This window comes from Athene cunicularia, assembly GCF_003259725.1.
Source record: "Athene cunicularia isolate RWA chromosome 5 unlocalized genomic scaffold, athCun1 chr5_part1, whole genome shotgun sequence".
In the NCBI taxonomy this organism is placed as follows: domain Eukaryota; kingdom Metazoa; phylum Chordata; class Aves; order Strigiformes; family Strigidae; genus Athene; species Athene cunicularia.
In genome coordinates, this window is record NW_020799101.1 from 11,064,357 (window position 1) to 11,080,913 (window position 16,557).

Consider the following 16,557-nt stretch of genomic DNA (forward strand, 5'->3'; position numbering starts at 1 on the left):
CAAAGACAAGGAATTGGGCCAAATTTAAAAAAAAAAAAATAAAAAAAATCCCCATAACAAGAATATTAAAACAAAAGTATTTGGTTACCAACTTGACAAAAGCCAGCTTAAATAGATCTCTGAACAAAATATGCATGTAAGACTGCACTGAATTTAAAAATGCCCGTGCAACTCCCCTGCCTATTAGTGAAGCATCACCAGCACCAGAGACACTAATGCTACAGAGAGTCCAACTGGAAGAATTCAGCTTCAAACATGTCCTGGTTTTATTCATCACAGCAACAGAAGTACAATGATAGCTTACTCAACTTTCTGTCAGTTAACACTGTTAAAAGAGTATTATTACTGTTGTAATCTGTCACAGCAAAAGACCAAACAAGGAGTCTTACCAAGAGGCCACTCATGTAGGCTCATGGTAAGTTTTCTTCATAGTTGTTAAAAAGCAAAACCACTAGTCAAATGCTGTCTGAAGTGATCAGAGGAGGTAGACTCACCATCTGTCTGCAGCCCGAAACAGCTACAGCAAGTTGTTCTGTCAAATCAAAAGAAAAACGCACTGCAAAGTTGATAATTAAATCCAAAGAGTGAGGCTGCGTTTATAAATGGAAACAAATCATCCGACCTGCCAGCTATGGATAGCTACAAAAACAAAATCACTCTTTTCTCAGATGACTGGTAGCACTGGTAACCTTTCTAGGTAACTGCTCTAGGGTGGGCTGGGATAGAGTTAATTTTCTTCACAGCAGCTCTATGAGGCTGTGTTTTAGATTTGTGACCAGAATAACACTCCTAAACCGCGACTGTTTTAGTTACTGCTGAGCAGTGTTTGCACAGCATCAAGGCCTTCTCCATTTCCCACATTGTGACCCCCCAGCCCCGAACAGACTGGGGGGGGGGCCCTGCAATGTCCTGTCTCAACCCCAAGTCTTCTTGCTTTCATTCCTCCATTCCTCTTCCCCATCTCACTGGGGGTGAGTGGGGAGTCAGCAATGGGCTGCATAGTGCTTAGATGACTACTAGGCTTAATCCACAATGCTAAAGCATCAGCCCTTCACACAAAATCCAAGGTGGTAAACCACAGTATGTGACTGTATTACCCACAGATGCTAACAAAGAAATATGGAACATACACCACTGTGCCAGTGTGCTGAAATCTTCACTACCTAGCAATGTTTATGACCTGCTATCAACCCTTTTGGGCAAATAAGAATTACGACGACAATTTCCTGGCCTGTCATTATCAGTCTCATTCACAGAGAGTGCCTCCTTCAATTGCAAGTCAGTAGCATCTCAGATGGTTCAGATGCCTTAAAAGTCTTCCAAAGTAAAGAATGAGAAGCTTCTCCTCCACCTGTTCTCACCATTTGTCACACCTCACTGTTCGCAACAGTGCAGTATTCGGTTAAATGAAAAGTGTTTTTGAAAGGTTTGTTTCATTTTTACTTAGAATCACTTCAGTGAGGCAGTTCAAAGGCACAGCCCCATGGCACAACAAGACAGGAGAGCCAACTGCTGTGCAGCACCAAAAACTTCTGAAACTGACATTTTGTCAAAGAGGTGCATTGTCCAACAGCACAAGTACTGAATTTGTAGTTGTTGCAGATAAACCTGGGGCTTCTAATATGCCTAACTAGACCATTTTTTTACTACAGGACCTGGTTGTCAGTTTAGGAAGTTCCTTTGTGCATGTGATGTTAAGATACACATTAAGACTGAAGTCTTCCTGCTGTACTCAGGACTACTTGCTGTACTGACGTGAATTAGCAGCTTTTTTCTCCCAGAATACAGTTACAGAACAATACAAAAACACTACACTGGCAAAACAGCTGACCCCTAGAGAACTTTAATTCTTTGTGAGAATTCTAGATTTTCAAGATTAAGTCCATTTCAAGAATATGCCTTCTGCACTACAGTGAATTATTTATCACAGTAGCACTGAAAGGTCATAATCGGAATGTAAAACTTAAAACTTCGTTTAATCACACATCATGCAAATATCTAAATTTCCTGTGCTAAAGAGATTATTTTACTCAGCTTTTTTTAAAAAGCTTTCAGGAGATTTCAGAAAGCATCAGACAGGATAAAATAAACATATTTTGTCACCTTTTTTTAGCTAATATTATCTTGCCATAAACAGTCCCATCTTCTAAAGTAGTCGGTATTGAGGTTAGATAACAATTTTCAAGTAAGAATCCACTTTTCTCTAATGGTACAGCTTATACTAGAGGAAGCTTCCTGTAAACATCCACAAAACCACCTCATGTTATTCTTCAAGTACTCCTTTGGAGTTATGTTTTGCTATTGTATCAACAAAGATAAAATCCAGGTATATTCAGCACCATCAGAACATGCATCCCACGGGGACTCATTCTGTTTCCCTGTGGTAAGTTTCAGCTATTTAAATCCCTATATTGACTGTTGTACTTACATCACAAGTGTACATAAATATTCTTACTCTGTAGTTGTGCTATGCTTTCACCATAGAACTGAGGGCTGCTAGATGGCAAGATAAAAAGCTGTAAGAGTATCAACATGGAGATATTGAGAAGTTTTAACCCTGAAGAACATTAAAAGCAAGCAATACTTCTACTTAAGTAAATGTGAAATCTTAGCAGCCTCACACCAGTTATTTTATTCCAGAATATCTTAACTATCAAGTTCCCCCCTCACAATCATTATGTCAAACAGGAAGAAGCAGAAGAGGAATTCCTAGTACAGATGAGACATTTTGAGTACAACATATTTTAAGGTTAAAGACTAGAGCCATGAACTGAACTTCCATGTTTCACAACAAGCCACACATGTAGCTGAGCAAAACCACTTGGAAACTGAGGGTTCTCACAGCAAGTGATGGGGTTAGATTCACCTCTTCAGTACAAAACACACCCAGAACACGACTGCCACCATGGATGCAGCGCTGTCTTAAGAGAAATTATTTACAGATAACATGAACTAGTACCACACCAGACTGATGCTCCTTTCCTCTCAGCCAAGAAAGAACTAGTAACAGACTCCTTAAACATGCCTCCTACTAACCAGAATGAATCAAACAGTAACTGGAACAGTGCCTCATTTAATTTAATTTAAGGGTGAATGAAAATAATAAACAGAGCACATGGTGCCAGTAGGAACTGTTCTGCCACATGCACCAGGGCATGCTTGTTATTCTGACTAGTGATCCATAAAGTCAGTCATTACGAAGATCACCTTCTAAATTAGAGGCCGTGTCTATGTTTACTGAAGCCAGTAGGGAAAACCCCCCACACCTTCCCATATTAATTTATTCTAGAGAAATTTCATGTAAATTATGCTTCATTTGTGTATTCATGTATAATAACTATGGGAATGTAAATTAAGCTATTTCAGTGATTCCTCACGTCTGTATTTCTAAGCCAAATGTCATGAAATCAGCATAGCTTTTCTCTAAGTCATGGGGAAACCAAATAGATCCACCATAACCCATAAGAATTTCTCACCACAACAAGCACAATCACTACTGCAGAGATGAATTTAGACTGCTCCATCATTTCACGTGTGGTAGTCTTCATTCACCCGTACTGATGCACAAGTTTAACAACCTCCTTATATGTGAGCCCTGCCATGCAAACTTCTGTTTTAGATTGCCTAGTTCAATTCAATCACTCTTAAGGTGAAGCATTTATTCTACGTATGGTCTGAAAGCACAGGAGACAAGCCAACACATCTAGCTGCATGGCCATGAGCTTCTCCACAGGCCTCCATTTCAGTAAAAGTCTTCTGAGAAGTACATGAGTATTTTACTTACATAGCTAGAGTGATCTGCAGTGGAAACCATACACACAGCGCAATACAATCATTTAGTTATTGCTTATGGAAATGCTACAAAATGTATTTTGTACTCTCTTAAGGAAAAATGAGATTTCCTCTTTTCTCCTCCCCTCATCTAACATCTCCACAAACCAGGTTATACAGCCTCCTAGACAACTGAGAAACATCTTCATAAACTGGCAGAATTGACAACTAGTTCAAAAAGTAAAAACTCTTTGATATGAACCTCCCCCATTTACTCTGGGTTAAGTGGAGAACAAGGAGTAGAGGAGAAAGATGAAGACATTGACACTTAAGAATACATTCTTTTTGGTACCGAGAAGTCCATGGGATAAAAATAAGCTATCACCAAGATTTAAAAAAATGTCTGTTCTGTACATAGCCCTTTCAAAATAGCAATAACCTGTGTGTCTTAAACAGGGATGCAAGGAAAGAGATCCCACTGTATCCACTGGCTGCCACCCTTATTTACGCAATCAATTTTCAATTACCATGTGCTCTTGTGAGGTTATTATTATAGAATAAGGCTCTTTGCTGATGAACCTGGACCTACCATAGCAAGAAAGGAAAGATCACTACAACTGTCTGAATTGATTTACAAAAGGTAAACAAGCTTAAAATATGCTACAGAAAAAGAAGCAGTTATCTTAAGAGAAAGAATAAGAAATGCCGACATGAAAATACACACCTTCTGATTTACCTATATAAGAGGAGATATCATTCACTGCAGGTCAAAGAATATTAAGTTACATAAATAACAGATGCATTAGGAATACATTACATTCCTTGTCTCAAAAACTAGGAAAACAAAGTAAGAGAAGGTTGAAGGAAAGTTTAAAAAATAGTTCAAAAGCCACTTCAATATATATTCCACAATACAGACACAGACAATTACAGTTAATTTATAGAAAAAATAAATCAATTGGCAAACAACTGCTCTGCTGCAGTGGCAGAATAAATTATGGCTTATTAAAAAAGACAAAAATTACTCATTATATATCTAACGTTACGGTCTCACTTGAGTATTATGACATGTTTCACTCACTAATACCCACAAAGAAAAATTCAGAAAAGGGAAATTGAAATGATAAACATATTGTCTTGGTATGCTACATTAAGAAAGAAAAAGTGCTAGGACTGAAACTTTTAGAAAATTTACAGAAATGAGTAATGAGATGAAATGTGAAACACAAGAGAGATTCAGACGCTTAAGACCATAAACAACTGCTAAAAACACAGCATCTCTGAGTTATCTAAATTTACAAACTAGAAAAACACAAGTTTACTAGATGAATGTTAGGGAGACCAAAACATTTTTCCCAAATAACGCTAGTCAAGGAACATTAAAAAAAAAAACCAACAAAAAACACGAAACCGAAAGATAAGTAGTACAGACGTCACACCATTGTAATTTTATTGTTGTGATTTTAGAAACTGCCTAAAATTAATGAGTGGAAACAAAATATAGCCTTTCCTCCCCCAGGTGAAATCATAACAATAGTTACAAATAAAGACAAACTCAATAATGCCTTCAGCAAACAGACCCACTATCGGTTAAACTCAAGGTAAAACTTCCATCCTGACACAACACTGCAGAACAATCTAGGGATAGCTGGATGGAACTGAAACTCTCCAAAAAGCTTTCAGGATTAACCACTGGCTAGCAACTGCTTAAATACTGCTCTACTTTTAAGTTCCCAATGCCAGTCTCACATGAGCAGTCATCTCTTCCTGAAGAGATCTGAAATGCATACAAAAGTAGAAGCAATACAAGTTTTCAGTTTTAATGTTCTCCTACCACTGGAAAGAGAAATGTCATTCTGAGTAGCCTGCCTCACAAAATTTGATGATGCAATGAAAGATTAAGAAACACACACAAGCCCACCCCCCAAACAAACTAACAGTTGTAGGTTTCTTGTTTTATTAATTTGCACACCTTCCAGTACGTATCTCTAATTTGCAAAGAGAATACATAGTGGTTTTATACCGCACAGCAGTTTACTTTCAGATTTGATACAGTGGAAAAGAAAGTGGTGACATGTTAACTGTGCTGTAAAGGAGGTGGCAAGGAGCATTTTAATTTCATCTGAAAATCTGTCAGGTCAGTTCTGTCATCATAAAACTAGCTCCCTTCATTTTTCATAGTATTACATACAATGTAATGTGAAAACCTTCCAGTTGAGGAGGATTAATGCTGACATTTGAATTTTCCCAATGTATAGTAATATCAGCTTTAATAACCACCATACACGTCATCTTTTATGTTGTATGACATCTAGAACAAATTTACAGAACCTCTGTTCTCCCAACAGTTCAACACACCAGTGGAGGCAAAAAAGTAGGAATGAAAAATACTTACAGGAGCAAAGACAGTCATTAGAACAAGAAAGAGCAGAAGAGAAGGCATTTTGTATACAATGCCTACTGTTTAGATTAATAGGAAGAGACCAGATAACTGGAACGGAAAATGGCTGCTTCAGCGACCTTTAGTGTACGTGATGCCATCCCTGAAAATGAACCTTAAAAATGGATATGCTCAAAATACTCATCAAGGAAAGAGGGAGCAGGCAACTGACAGCCAGTTGAGAGAAAAGCAAAGTCTATGGTAAGAGACTTACAATTCTGGGCTTTTTAGATCAGTTTGACCTCAATTTGCATCTCCTTATCATTCTATTCCTTTAATTAGATTAATGCGACATTCATGGCACACCATAGGTGTTACAGACTGGCTTCTTTAAATACATTTGAAATGTTAATTGGAAATGCTAGCAGCTATGCAAAGTAATCAAAAAGTGTAGTACCATGAGATTGATGAAATTAATCTGGAAGAAGTATTTAATATAGCAACAAAATCCTGAGCAACTGTCAAATAGCTCTTTTCTGTCAACACTCACTTAACAAAGGCTTTAGATGATCTTCACTAGAGAAAGACTATTCTTAGCTGTTTAAAAATGACAGAACAGCCTCATCCCCCTCTAATGGGAGAAAAGTCTTGCAGCATCTCAATGGCCTGAAAGTTTAGTTTGATGATAAAAGCAACAGTTATTTTTAGAACTCTACAGGCATAAAAATACAGCTCTAAACTGTGACCTACAGCTATGCACAGCCAAGCATCACATCATACGACAGCCTTAACATTAGCTAGAAGCACGTCTGTAGTTGCTTCAGACTATCATTATTCATCTCACTACCAACAATACCTTTGGATGGATTTAGCAACAAGCATTTGAAACTGTTACCATCTTTTTTAAAATTGCTGCCATCGGCAGAACTCAATTCAAAAGGTAGGAGATCTTAATGGACTTTCTACAAAGTATTTGAGAGACTGTGTTAGGTTAAATGGATTACTACTTCTCTCTGGTACAGAGGATGAAAAAGAATCTTAAAAGCAGAAAACCTTAAACTGTCATACTCAGTACATAAAGTCATTTTTCTAAGCACAGTTTGAGTAAATAAAAAAAAAAAAAAAAAAAAAAAAAGAAAAAAGGAAAAACCTTGTTTTCTTCCAGCAGTAGTAACAGCCTGGAAACAGGATATGCTAGAATAAGAGACCTTCAAGCAACCTAACCTGAAACAACGCTGTTCACAGACAACTGCAAAGGTAATTTATATTATTTTATTCCAATTAGTATGCTTGTGTCTGCATGACTTGTAACAAACTGCAATTTAGAAGTGTATTCCATCAGATTTCAGTTTCCAGGTTATGTTAACAAGAATTTATTTAAAATAAAAACTGATACAGAAGTTTTAAAAACAGATCACGCTGAGTTCCAGAACCTGGCTTCATTTAATAACTTTTAAAATGTGCAGATAAATTCAAATTTTGGAGGTCTGTGGTTTTGTGTTTTGCTGGGGGGATTTTCTTCTTGATTTGTTGGTTGTTTTGGTGAAGGTGGGGGGTGTTCTTGTTTGGTCTGGGGTTTTTCTGGTGGAGGTTTTCGGTTTTGTAGGTTTTGCTTGTTTCTTTTGCTTTGGTTTTTTGTGTGTTTGTTGGTTGTGGTTTTGTTTGGATTTTTTTTAAACCCATATATACTACCAGGATAAAAAATGAAGTATTTCCAAGATTACAGATATGCACTTTTAAATGCTGTAAACTTCACGGAGTTATGTTAACTCAGAAAACAAATGGAAAATAGTATAAAACATAAGGATTGTCATATTTAGTTATGGCTTGGCACTTAATTGATATCACTACTTACATTGTTCTGCAAAATATTTTAAGATCATTAATAAAGTTTTCTTTAAACATTCAGTTGCTAAAAAGGAAGTCTACAAGTATAAATAACTATTGGTTGTACAGAAATAAGCAAATTTTTTTTTCTCCCCTCACAGCCTAAAAATGCCACTTTTTGGCTGGATGAAGTGGTCAAAAAATGACTCCTACAAACAAACAAGATATCCTGGATCAGAAGTAGTTACAAAAACCCTACTGAGGGAACTGAAATGGCACCTGAAGGAGCGTGAAAGATTAGTGCAAGAGATTGAAAATGAACAAGAAGTCCAGAAGACTGGCATGGATTACAACTGGCTGAAGAACTACCAAAACCCTCAAGCAACAATTCCAGCTACTGAGCAACGGCAGCTCGAAGTTCTATGTTCACAAATCCAGCCTTGCCAAACAGGAACTGTTCTCAGCAGGTAATTGTTTCGTATTTCTCTACCTTCGAGCACTCTATCATAAGTAAGATGTTTCTTCTACCTAATCCAAGTTTATATTTGGTTCTAATCTTTCTTCCAAAGTAACAATGACCAGCAACTGGAACACATATTTACAGGTGTTTTAGAAATTACACCTTTAATATGCTGTACTTGAAGGAAGTTCGTAGTCAGGATTTTCCTGATCCAATTCAAAACATGGAAAGTCTCACATGCTTAAACATGTGACCTCCCACTGCTTGCACTTTTTTCCTGTGTTATTTATTTCCAGTATTTATTAAATAGTAAGCTAATAACCAAAAGTCAAATTAAAGCACTATTACGCAGAGACCCAGCTTCACTGTCCAAAATATATGGAAGCTTCTAAAACTAGCAAATTAATGTAAAAAAATATTTTTTTTAATTCCCATTTTTTAAAAACAAACAACCCACCCCTACATTTTACAATGAAAAATTCTCCTGTGCCTGTATTTTAAATACATTTTCTAGGGACATGCAGAAATGACAGAACAAGATTATGTGCCTTTTAAAGCCCAGAATATACCTAAGGGCAAAGTCAGTTTAAATCAAGTTACCCAGATGGGTCAAAAAACAAAACAAAACAAAACCACCAACAAAAAAAAGCAAACCCAATAACAATAGCTTTCAATCCTCATAACAGCTGGACCGCATCCAGTGCATTGTTAAAGCTCTCTTCCTCTTACAATCTTTTGGGGGAGGTGTGTGGGGAAATGTGGCAGCAAGGAATAAATGACACTAGAATGTAGTCATTTCCTCCACCTTCCCTTCCCCTCAAAAGGCCAGAGAGGAAACAGTAGAGTTTCAACACTGATGATTAGATCTCAATTTTTGTTTGTTTCCAGATTTCGTGAAGTTTTGGCAGAAAATGATGTTTTACCCTGGGAAATAGTCTACATATTCAAGCAAGTTTTAAAAGATTTTCTTACTACCATTAAGAGAGAAAACCAACCAGACCAGCTGGTAGATGCATGGAATACAAATTGCTCTCAACATTTCAGCCTGCATGGACACAGTTCTAACAGATCGGACAAAGATGAAATCCCCACAGTTTCAAGTTATGTCGACAAAAACACACAAAGCATGTTTCCCACCTTCTCTCATAGAATCTGGAATCTGCCCTATTACTACCCATCAAGTTAAGTTGGCTTGTGTTTCTTACAAAAAGCTATATAGCCATTTGCATTCCTTTCTTGTGACTGCCATTCGCAAACACAGGAATAAGAAATGTGACATGCTCCCCCTTTTTCCAAGTTCAGAGATTAAAATCCTTGATTATAGCTAGTATGCAGTAAACAAACTTTAAATATGAACTCTCCTTTTATCTTTATAGTTCCTTAAAGATGTTGTGTTTGAAAGTACCTTTTAACCAAAAATGTAGATGTTTCTGAAAAAGCTCTGAAGTATTTTATTTTTGAACCATATACAGCTAGATGTATTTAAACAATAAGACTGCTTTCCATATTTTGAAACACCATCAAATCCACAAAGTGTTAAGCAAAAACTTCTGTATGTCACACAGCTTTTAGGCTCTATTGGAACTTTATACTGTGTAAGATAACTGGTTTAATAGAGTATCAGTTATACTAAATAAACTGGTAAATACTTTTTGGATCTGAATAGTTATTTCTTCAATAATAAGTTTAAAATTAAAACAATATGAGTGTTATAACACACACTACATGTACTGTTTCTATATTTTTTTCCAGACTGTACGCATGCTTAAGTACTGTGAAGGCAGGTAATTAAATGAAAACATCCAATATTTAATGGCCTTTAACAACTAGCGCTCTATTCTTCAAGAAATTAATGATTTTATTTCAAATAGTTTTACTTCATTTGACTTACTGGAAACTATCTGGAAACCCAGACTCAGCAGTTTTGATCCAATCAGACAGTACTTTTTAAAACAGCAAAAGAATCAACAGATCATTTCCAGAGCAAGAGGTGGTCATTTTAAATTCAAGCACAACAAAATTTCATGTTTTTCGGTTGCCATCATCTATCACTCTGGGTTCCTAAGAAAAGTTTCACAAGACTGGATATGTAGTGGTTATGGTCACAGCAGACAATTAGAGCAGAAAATCAATGAAAACGTATGCCAGAATTCAGTTTGTTACTCCCATCCTTGTATGTAACAAATTTTCACATCTTTTATGTAACCACTACATCTCCAGATTTTCTTTTAATCTCTCTGCCACATCATAAAAAAAAATGGACAAGACTCACAGGGCCCAATTCACAAAATGCACTATTTTGCAAACACAGAGGAAAACTTCTTCCTCTGATATTTTCTTCAAACATATTGAAGACTACATTCAGATTTCCTCAAGTTGGTAACATACAGCTGAAAGATATTGCCTTCTGCTCCACAGTCATATCCCCCATCCAGGAAGGAATTTACTAATAATGCAACATAAGTTGAGCAAAACAAATGTCACAATATTTTCACAAAAAGATAAAAATACTATTTTAAAAAATCCTTTCAAAAGCTTATAATCTAGAGAACATTTCATGCAGAAGAGTGGAACATAATACACACAGAAGGTGAAAATCTTGCATACACTTAACTGACAAAGCACTAGAGCAAAGCAGTTTCTATAGGTTTAGAGTGATAAAAAATTGCAGGTCAATACGAAAAGTAGCCAGTAACCCTCCACTTTCCATAAACGAGACAAAACTTTGCAAGCATGTGCGACTCATATCCACAGAGAGCTGGTATAAACTCTTTTCCTCTTCTTGTGCGGTTGTTAGTTTGTGGGTAAATAACAAAAGTGTTGCTCTCACTCTGCCCTACTGATGCAGAGTAAGGAGTATCAGGTTCTTTTCATGCAGTTCTAAATAATGCAGACATGGATCCCTGCATGAGGGCAGGCATGGTTTGAAAGGTTTTTCCTTCAGTGATAAAGCTCCCTGAAGAGTTAAACTTCAAGTACTTTTTCCATAGGAGAGTAACATGTACTGAGCATATAAAAGGTGTTAGCAGAATTATTATTACATTGAGAATTAACATCCACAATGCTGGTTTCAGAAAATATTTTTTATTTGCTCAAAAGGTACAAGATTCCTGCAATTGCAATTCACATAAATTAGTTTCTTAAAATAGTACCCTCATTGCTTTCTACTGGAAAATAGTTGAAAAAAGCCCTAAAAATTTAACTTAAAAATTACAGTTTCTGGAAAATGGCAGGTCAGTAAACATGCAAGTTCCACTTACCTCTATAATCATCAAAAACATGTAGGGGAAAATTAAAGCCAAAAATCACCCCACAAGATGACTACAGATACAACTTGCCCATTCTTCATAAATTTCACTTCAATTTCACTTTAATATAAGCAAATGCAGTCTTCTAAGGCCAGAAACAAGAACCATCAACAACATACACTAAAAGGCAGTTGCTGAATAACAGTTAAAAAAAATACATCGAGGCATCATAATCCCAATGCATTCTTAGGAAATACACAAAAAAGTTCACCTACTTTTATATGTGTTTTATTGATGAAACTGATACTAGGCTGCTTCATCCAGTCCTGGTGTCCACACTTGGGGGGAAAGGAGAGGGAGAAACCAGGCTGGGAACTGGAGAGGGTATAGGAAAAAAAATTATCCAAATGCTGAGAAAAATGCCATCCACCAAGTCCTCACTTGGTCCATTTTTTCAAATACAGAAATGAGAGGTAACTTTATGGAACACAAGCACCTTCATCTGATGACAGTATTACGTACTCTCTCTGTAGTTAAAAAGCAGAGAAAAGGATAGAAAAAACCAAAGGTATAAGAGCAAGAAGACAAACTAAAAATGTTAAACATATTTTAAAGAAATATGCTAGGTTTACTGCAACATGCTACAAAGAGAATCTGTACCTCAGTCTGCCAGCTAAAACAAGCTATTTTCTGCAATTTAGCTTGCACTTACAGACAGCAGTAACATGGCTGTGGGCCAGCCAACATTTCTCTGCTTAAGATTACTGAGAACACAACCTTTTCTTTAAGCACTTTTTATTTATGGCCTTGTCCCGATCCAGTATCGGGGAGGGTTTCAAGCAATCCCAAGAGCAAGATTAAGACGCAAACGAGGTCAGATGCTGCACAAACCTTGTAAGCTTTATTTAACGAAATAACTGATAATAGCAGTAGGACAGAAGAATAAAGGAAAAGTCAGAATAGCTAAGCAAGCAAACAAAAGAGATGCAGCAATACTAGTTACCACCACCACGAGTCTAGTGGCGTTCCGCTGATCCGCTTCCGGTGCAGGCAACGGGTGGAAAGCAAGCAAGCGAAAAACTTCGGCAGGCGAGAGCTTCGAGGAGCGATACAGTGAAGACAAGCGAAAAACTACCACAAGCAAGAAGCTTCGGCAGGCAATAGAGAAAAGGCAAAGGAAAAACTACAGCAGAGAGGAGCACGCAGCTCCATTTATACAGTCTCCACCACTAGTTCGCTCATTGCCACAGAGCTCATCTGCCCCGTGTTCCCCCATGTCCGCATGCCCTGATGACAGTGGTTGTACCAAGGGGGGGTCAGCTACTGATGCCTTCGGCTTCCGCACATCCCCCTTGTCCCCCAGCCCTGCACGCACATGCGGCTTTTCCAGCTCCTGGCAGATTCTCTCCTCCCAGCAACAGGACGTCGAGGCCCAGCCTATGAAATGGCGTGGTGCTGAGACAGACAGCTGCCATCTTACACCACCCTGCTGCTCTGAGGGGGGGAATGATCTAACAGCAACGTCGAGACAAAATGGCTGACACAGTCCCTCACCGGCCTACATGATTTGCACAAGGTGATCTGGCACTATACTATTCCTTACACTAACCCAGCTGGTATTTCTGACATAGGCTGGCAGCCGACACAAACCACTCCAGTGACAGAATTTCTTTTCATTTGGTTAAATGCAAATAGAGGAATTAAAAAGTTAATCAATGACCTATTTAAGGATCAGAATTCCAGCCTCAATTTCTGAGAACTATTATCTTTCCCTAACAAACTCAATTACTAATATGGCTGTTCTAGAGGTAATTCAAGTAACAAGATAATCTTAAAAGCCTTGGGAAATGAGGCATCACTGGTAAAGGAAGAGAACACATTTACACCTCTTTTTCAGGGAGGTGTGATGCATCTACATCCCATTAGACAATCTCAGTAACATTTTTGTAAAATTTTAGTTATTATCCATGCTTGTGTGCAGCAACACTCCTGTTACTGCAATTACTAATTTGGTATTAATGTTACACACCTTTACATATAAACAATATATCCTACATATAAAAAAGTAGGAAAACAAGTCTCCATCAAAAAGCTTGAAATAAATATAAATAAGCATTTGAAAACTTTGAAATAATTTTGGTTTTGATTTTCCCAAGAAAATAACCAAAAGTTTTGAAGGAAATATTAATAGACTATTATGCCACAAGCAGTCTCAACAAAAGTAAACTCTTTTGTTTTCAGCTATTCAAACTCTTTAAGAAGCCAGTGAATAAAATCTAATAATTTCCTACTTGAATCTAAGCCTTCTCAAGATTCACATTTTGCAAAAACTCTAAATGTAAGCACATTCCCAGAACTGTGAAACAGAAGTGTATATGGAAAAAGACAACTAAGCAAACACACCTTCTTACACAGGTTTTCATTTTGTAGCAGCACACACGTGCACCTACCATCTACACTCAAAGATTTTATACATGTTTAATGATGAGAAATTCTGTTCACGCTTACATAAATGGCTTTTAGGATGTATATCCCCTCTCTCTTTTTCTCAGATGGAAAAGAAAAAAAGAAAAAAAAAACGGTAGAAGTAACTTCTCTCTGGTAACACAACTGTCAAATGCGACAATTATGTTACCTGCTAAGGCTTCTGACTGGAAAGGGATATCTAACCAAAGATGAAGATTTGCCACTGCCTAGGCACAAAAGGTTTGATGAATCTTCCTAATTTCTTTTGTGTTACTTAGTAGATTTCGGTGGCTTAGTACTCAGATGGGTTCAACAGCCTCTTATCAAACCCTTGCCTAGTATACAAAAATGTTACCGGCACCTAAATAAACACTGAGAAGTCCCAGACATCTCGTACATACTGGGTTTAGAAATTACATTCACAGTAAATAACCTTGAAAAAAAAAAGTAAAATTCTGCCCGGTCACGTCTGAAAAATTGTAACTACTTGCATAAAACCCAGGAGCTCTCAGTGAAGAGCTTGCTAATGGCAGCACTTTTACATTAAAGGATGAGAGATAAAATATTTTGATGTGCCAGTTTTGTCCTTTCCTTGAAGCAAAGACAGACTCTGCTGAACTGTCAGAATATCTGCTATTTAGATGATAGGCGAGAGGTTCATTCTTTCTCAGAAAACAACATGCACCCTTTAAGAGAGTTCCTGAAACACAGCGCCCCATACTGCTGTACATCACACCGAGGAAACAAAAGACCCTAGCTCTAGACTGTACCTCCAGCTAATTTTTAAAAAGAATTTAGTATATGGAAGTGCACACAAAATACTTTTCTATAGTGACTACAGATACACTATCCAAACCTGATCTAATTATAAAGATTACTATGCACTGCCTCAACACCTTCCAGTTTAGGCAGCAACCAAGGGAAAGTATTTTTTGTTTTCAATATCCGGACACTAGCAAAAACCAAATGTACCCGGCTGCTATGAAAATATACATACAGTTCTTTTCCTCAGCTGTAAACTCTACCATCTCAGAATAAAGCAACAAGGAGTGACATGCCAGTATACCTTGGACTAGCTTCACCCTGGTAACTTAATGCTTCAGATAAGTCACAAGAGCAATGAGCATACATGGTTTAGTTATAAAACACATAGCAGTTGATTCTGGAAAACAGACTGTCAACTGCTGCTCAGACAACACAGAAGTTCCTACAGGGAAGCAAACAGAAAGATTCAGTTTGAAAATAACCAAAACCATCTGCTCTAAGGGAGATCGCAGTATCTCAGTAAGTATCTGGGTAAGAAAATCAGAAGAAAGAAGAGATAAGAAATAAGTCAGTTTTTCACGAACTTGTATCATAAGTAACAAATTAAACTTACCAACAAAGGTACAGGGTAAGTTACACCCACTTACTAAATTTATTTATTTGCAAACTTTTGTATAAATGAAGAGCACTTAGTTTCAAACAACATATTAAATTACGGGTCAAATAACTTATGTACTGTAAAATAACTACTTGATATTCAAGGATCAGCCACTGAATACAACATGATAAAAACCAGCAATACCGTTAAAGGACTATAAGGCGAAAAAAATATCAGCCCAAATAATCAGTGTTGCTCACTGATTTAATAGTGGGTAAATAGGTAAAAACATAGTCTCACTGATTTAATAGTGGGTAAATAGGTAAAAACATAGTCTGTGAGAATATTATTCCCTAACAAACAAGTAAATTGACTCATGAATCCCGTTTTATTTGTCACTTGCCACTGCCAAAATACCTAATCTACACACCTGAATCAGAATGAAGCAGGTCTTTTCTAACACTGTTCCACAGTTTTTCCAACAGCACTTGCTGCAAATGCACGCCAACACTATGTAGAAAGCAAATCCCACATGTAGCATGTCTAGTGAAGATCAAGCCAACAGAGGTAAGTTGCAAATCAGAAAACAAGTATTAAACACACAATACCCACACCTACCCACACCTGGACTACAGTTCTTAAGGCTGGAACCCAAGAACTGCACCAGCCCAAGCCCACGCTGAGCGGGGAAGCCTGAGGGGGTAATCCAGACGCGAGGGAAACGCCCAGCACACCCGGGCCAAGGGCACAGACACACAAAACGGGAAGCCCCCGGTGCCCGCACTGACGCCCCTTCGCCCCGGGTGTGCGGAGCATCCCCCGGCCGCCAAGCGCAGAGGTGGGGTGTCCCCCACTCACCCCGCAGCTGCTAACGATTCCCGTGCGGCGAGGGGGCGGACGGACGGACTCTGCAGGGCGCTGGCTTGCGGCTCCTCGCCCAAGGCCCTGTCGGCGGTGAGGGCCCTATCGGTGGTGCGCCCGCCGCCGCTCCGCTCGGCTGGGACCCGCCGCAGCATGATGGCGGCGCTCCCGCCACGCGGCT

General features: G+C 38.0%; 1 protein-coding gene across 5 annotated transcripts; it reads left to right on the top strand.

Annotated features, from left to right (window-relative positions):
* The first annotated feature begins 6,092 nt into the window (after positions 1–6,092).
* RD3L (retinal degeneration 3 like) lies at positions 6,093–10,095 on the top strand. Of its 5 annotated transcripts, none has more exons than XM_026849138.1 (4): positions 6,093–6,412; positions 7,320–7,408; positions 8,140–8,445; positions 9,327–10,095. In XM_026849138.1, the coding sequence occupies exons 3-4, from the start codon at positions 8,147–8,149 to the stop codon at positions 9,622–9,624; spliced, it is 597 nt and encodes a 198-aa protein (XP_026704939.1). In that variant the 5' UTR covers positions 6,093–6,412; positions 7,320–7,408; positions 8,140–8,146; the 3' UTR covers positions 9,625–10,095. The 5 variants fall into 5 exon arrangements, with proteins under 5 accessions (XP_026704939.1, XP_026704936.1, XP_026704940.1 ...); XM_026849135.1 differs by having other exon boundaries at positions 6,094–6,412; positions 7,317–7,408; XM_026849139.1 differs by lacking the exon at positions 6,093–6,412 and adding an exon at positions 6,473–7,091 and having other exon boundaries at positions 7,317–7,408.
* Positions 10,096–16,557: the final 6,462 nt, after the last annotated feature.

Bases quoted from the DNA above. Each gene is read 5' to 3' on its own strand.
- RD3L (XM_026849138.1), top strand. From the start codon at position 8,147: ATGCCACTTTTTGGCTGGATGAAGTGGTCAAAAAATGACTCCTACAAA. The intron at 8,446-9,326 runs GTAATTGTTTCG...GTTTGTTTCCAG, and splicing joins ACAGGAACTGTTCTCAGCAG to ATTTCGTGAAGTTTTGGCAG.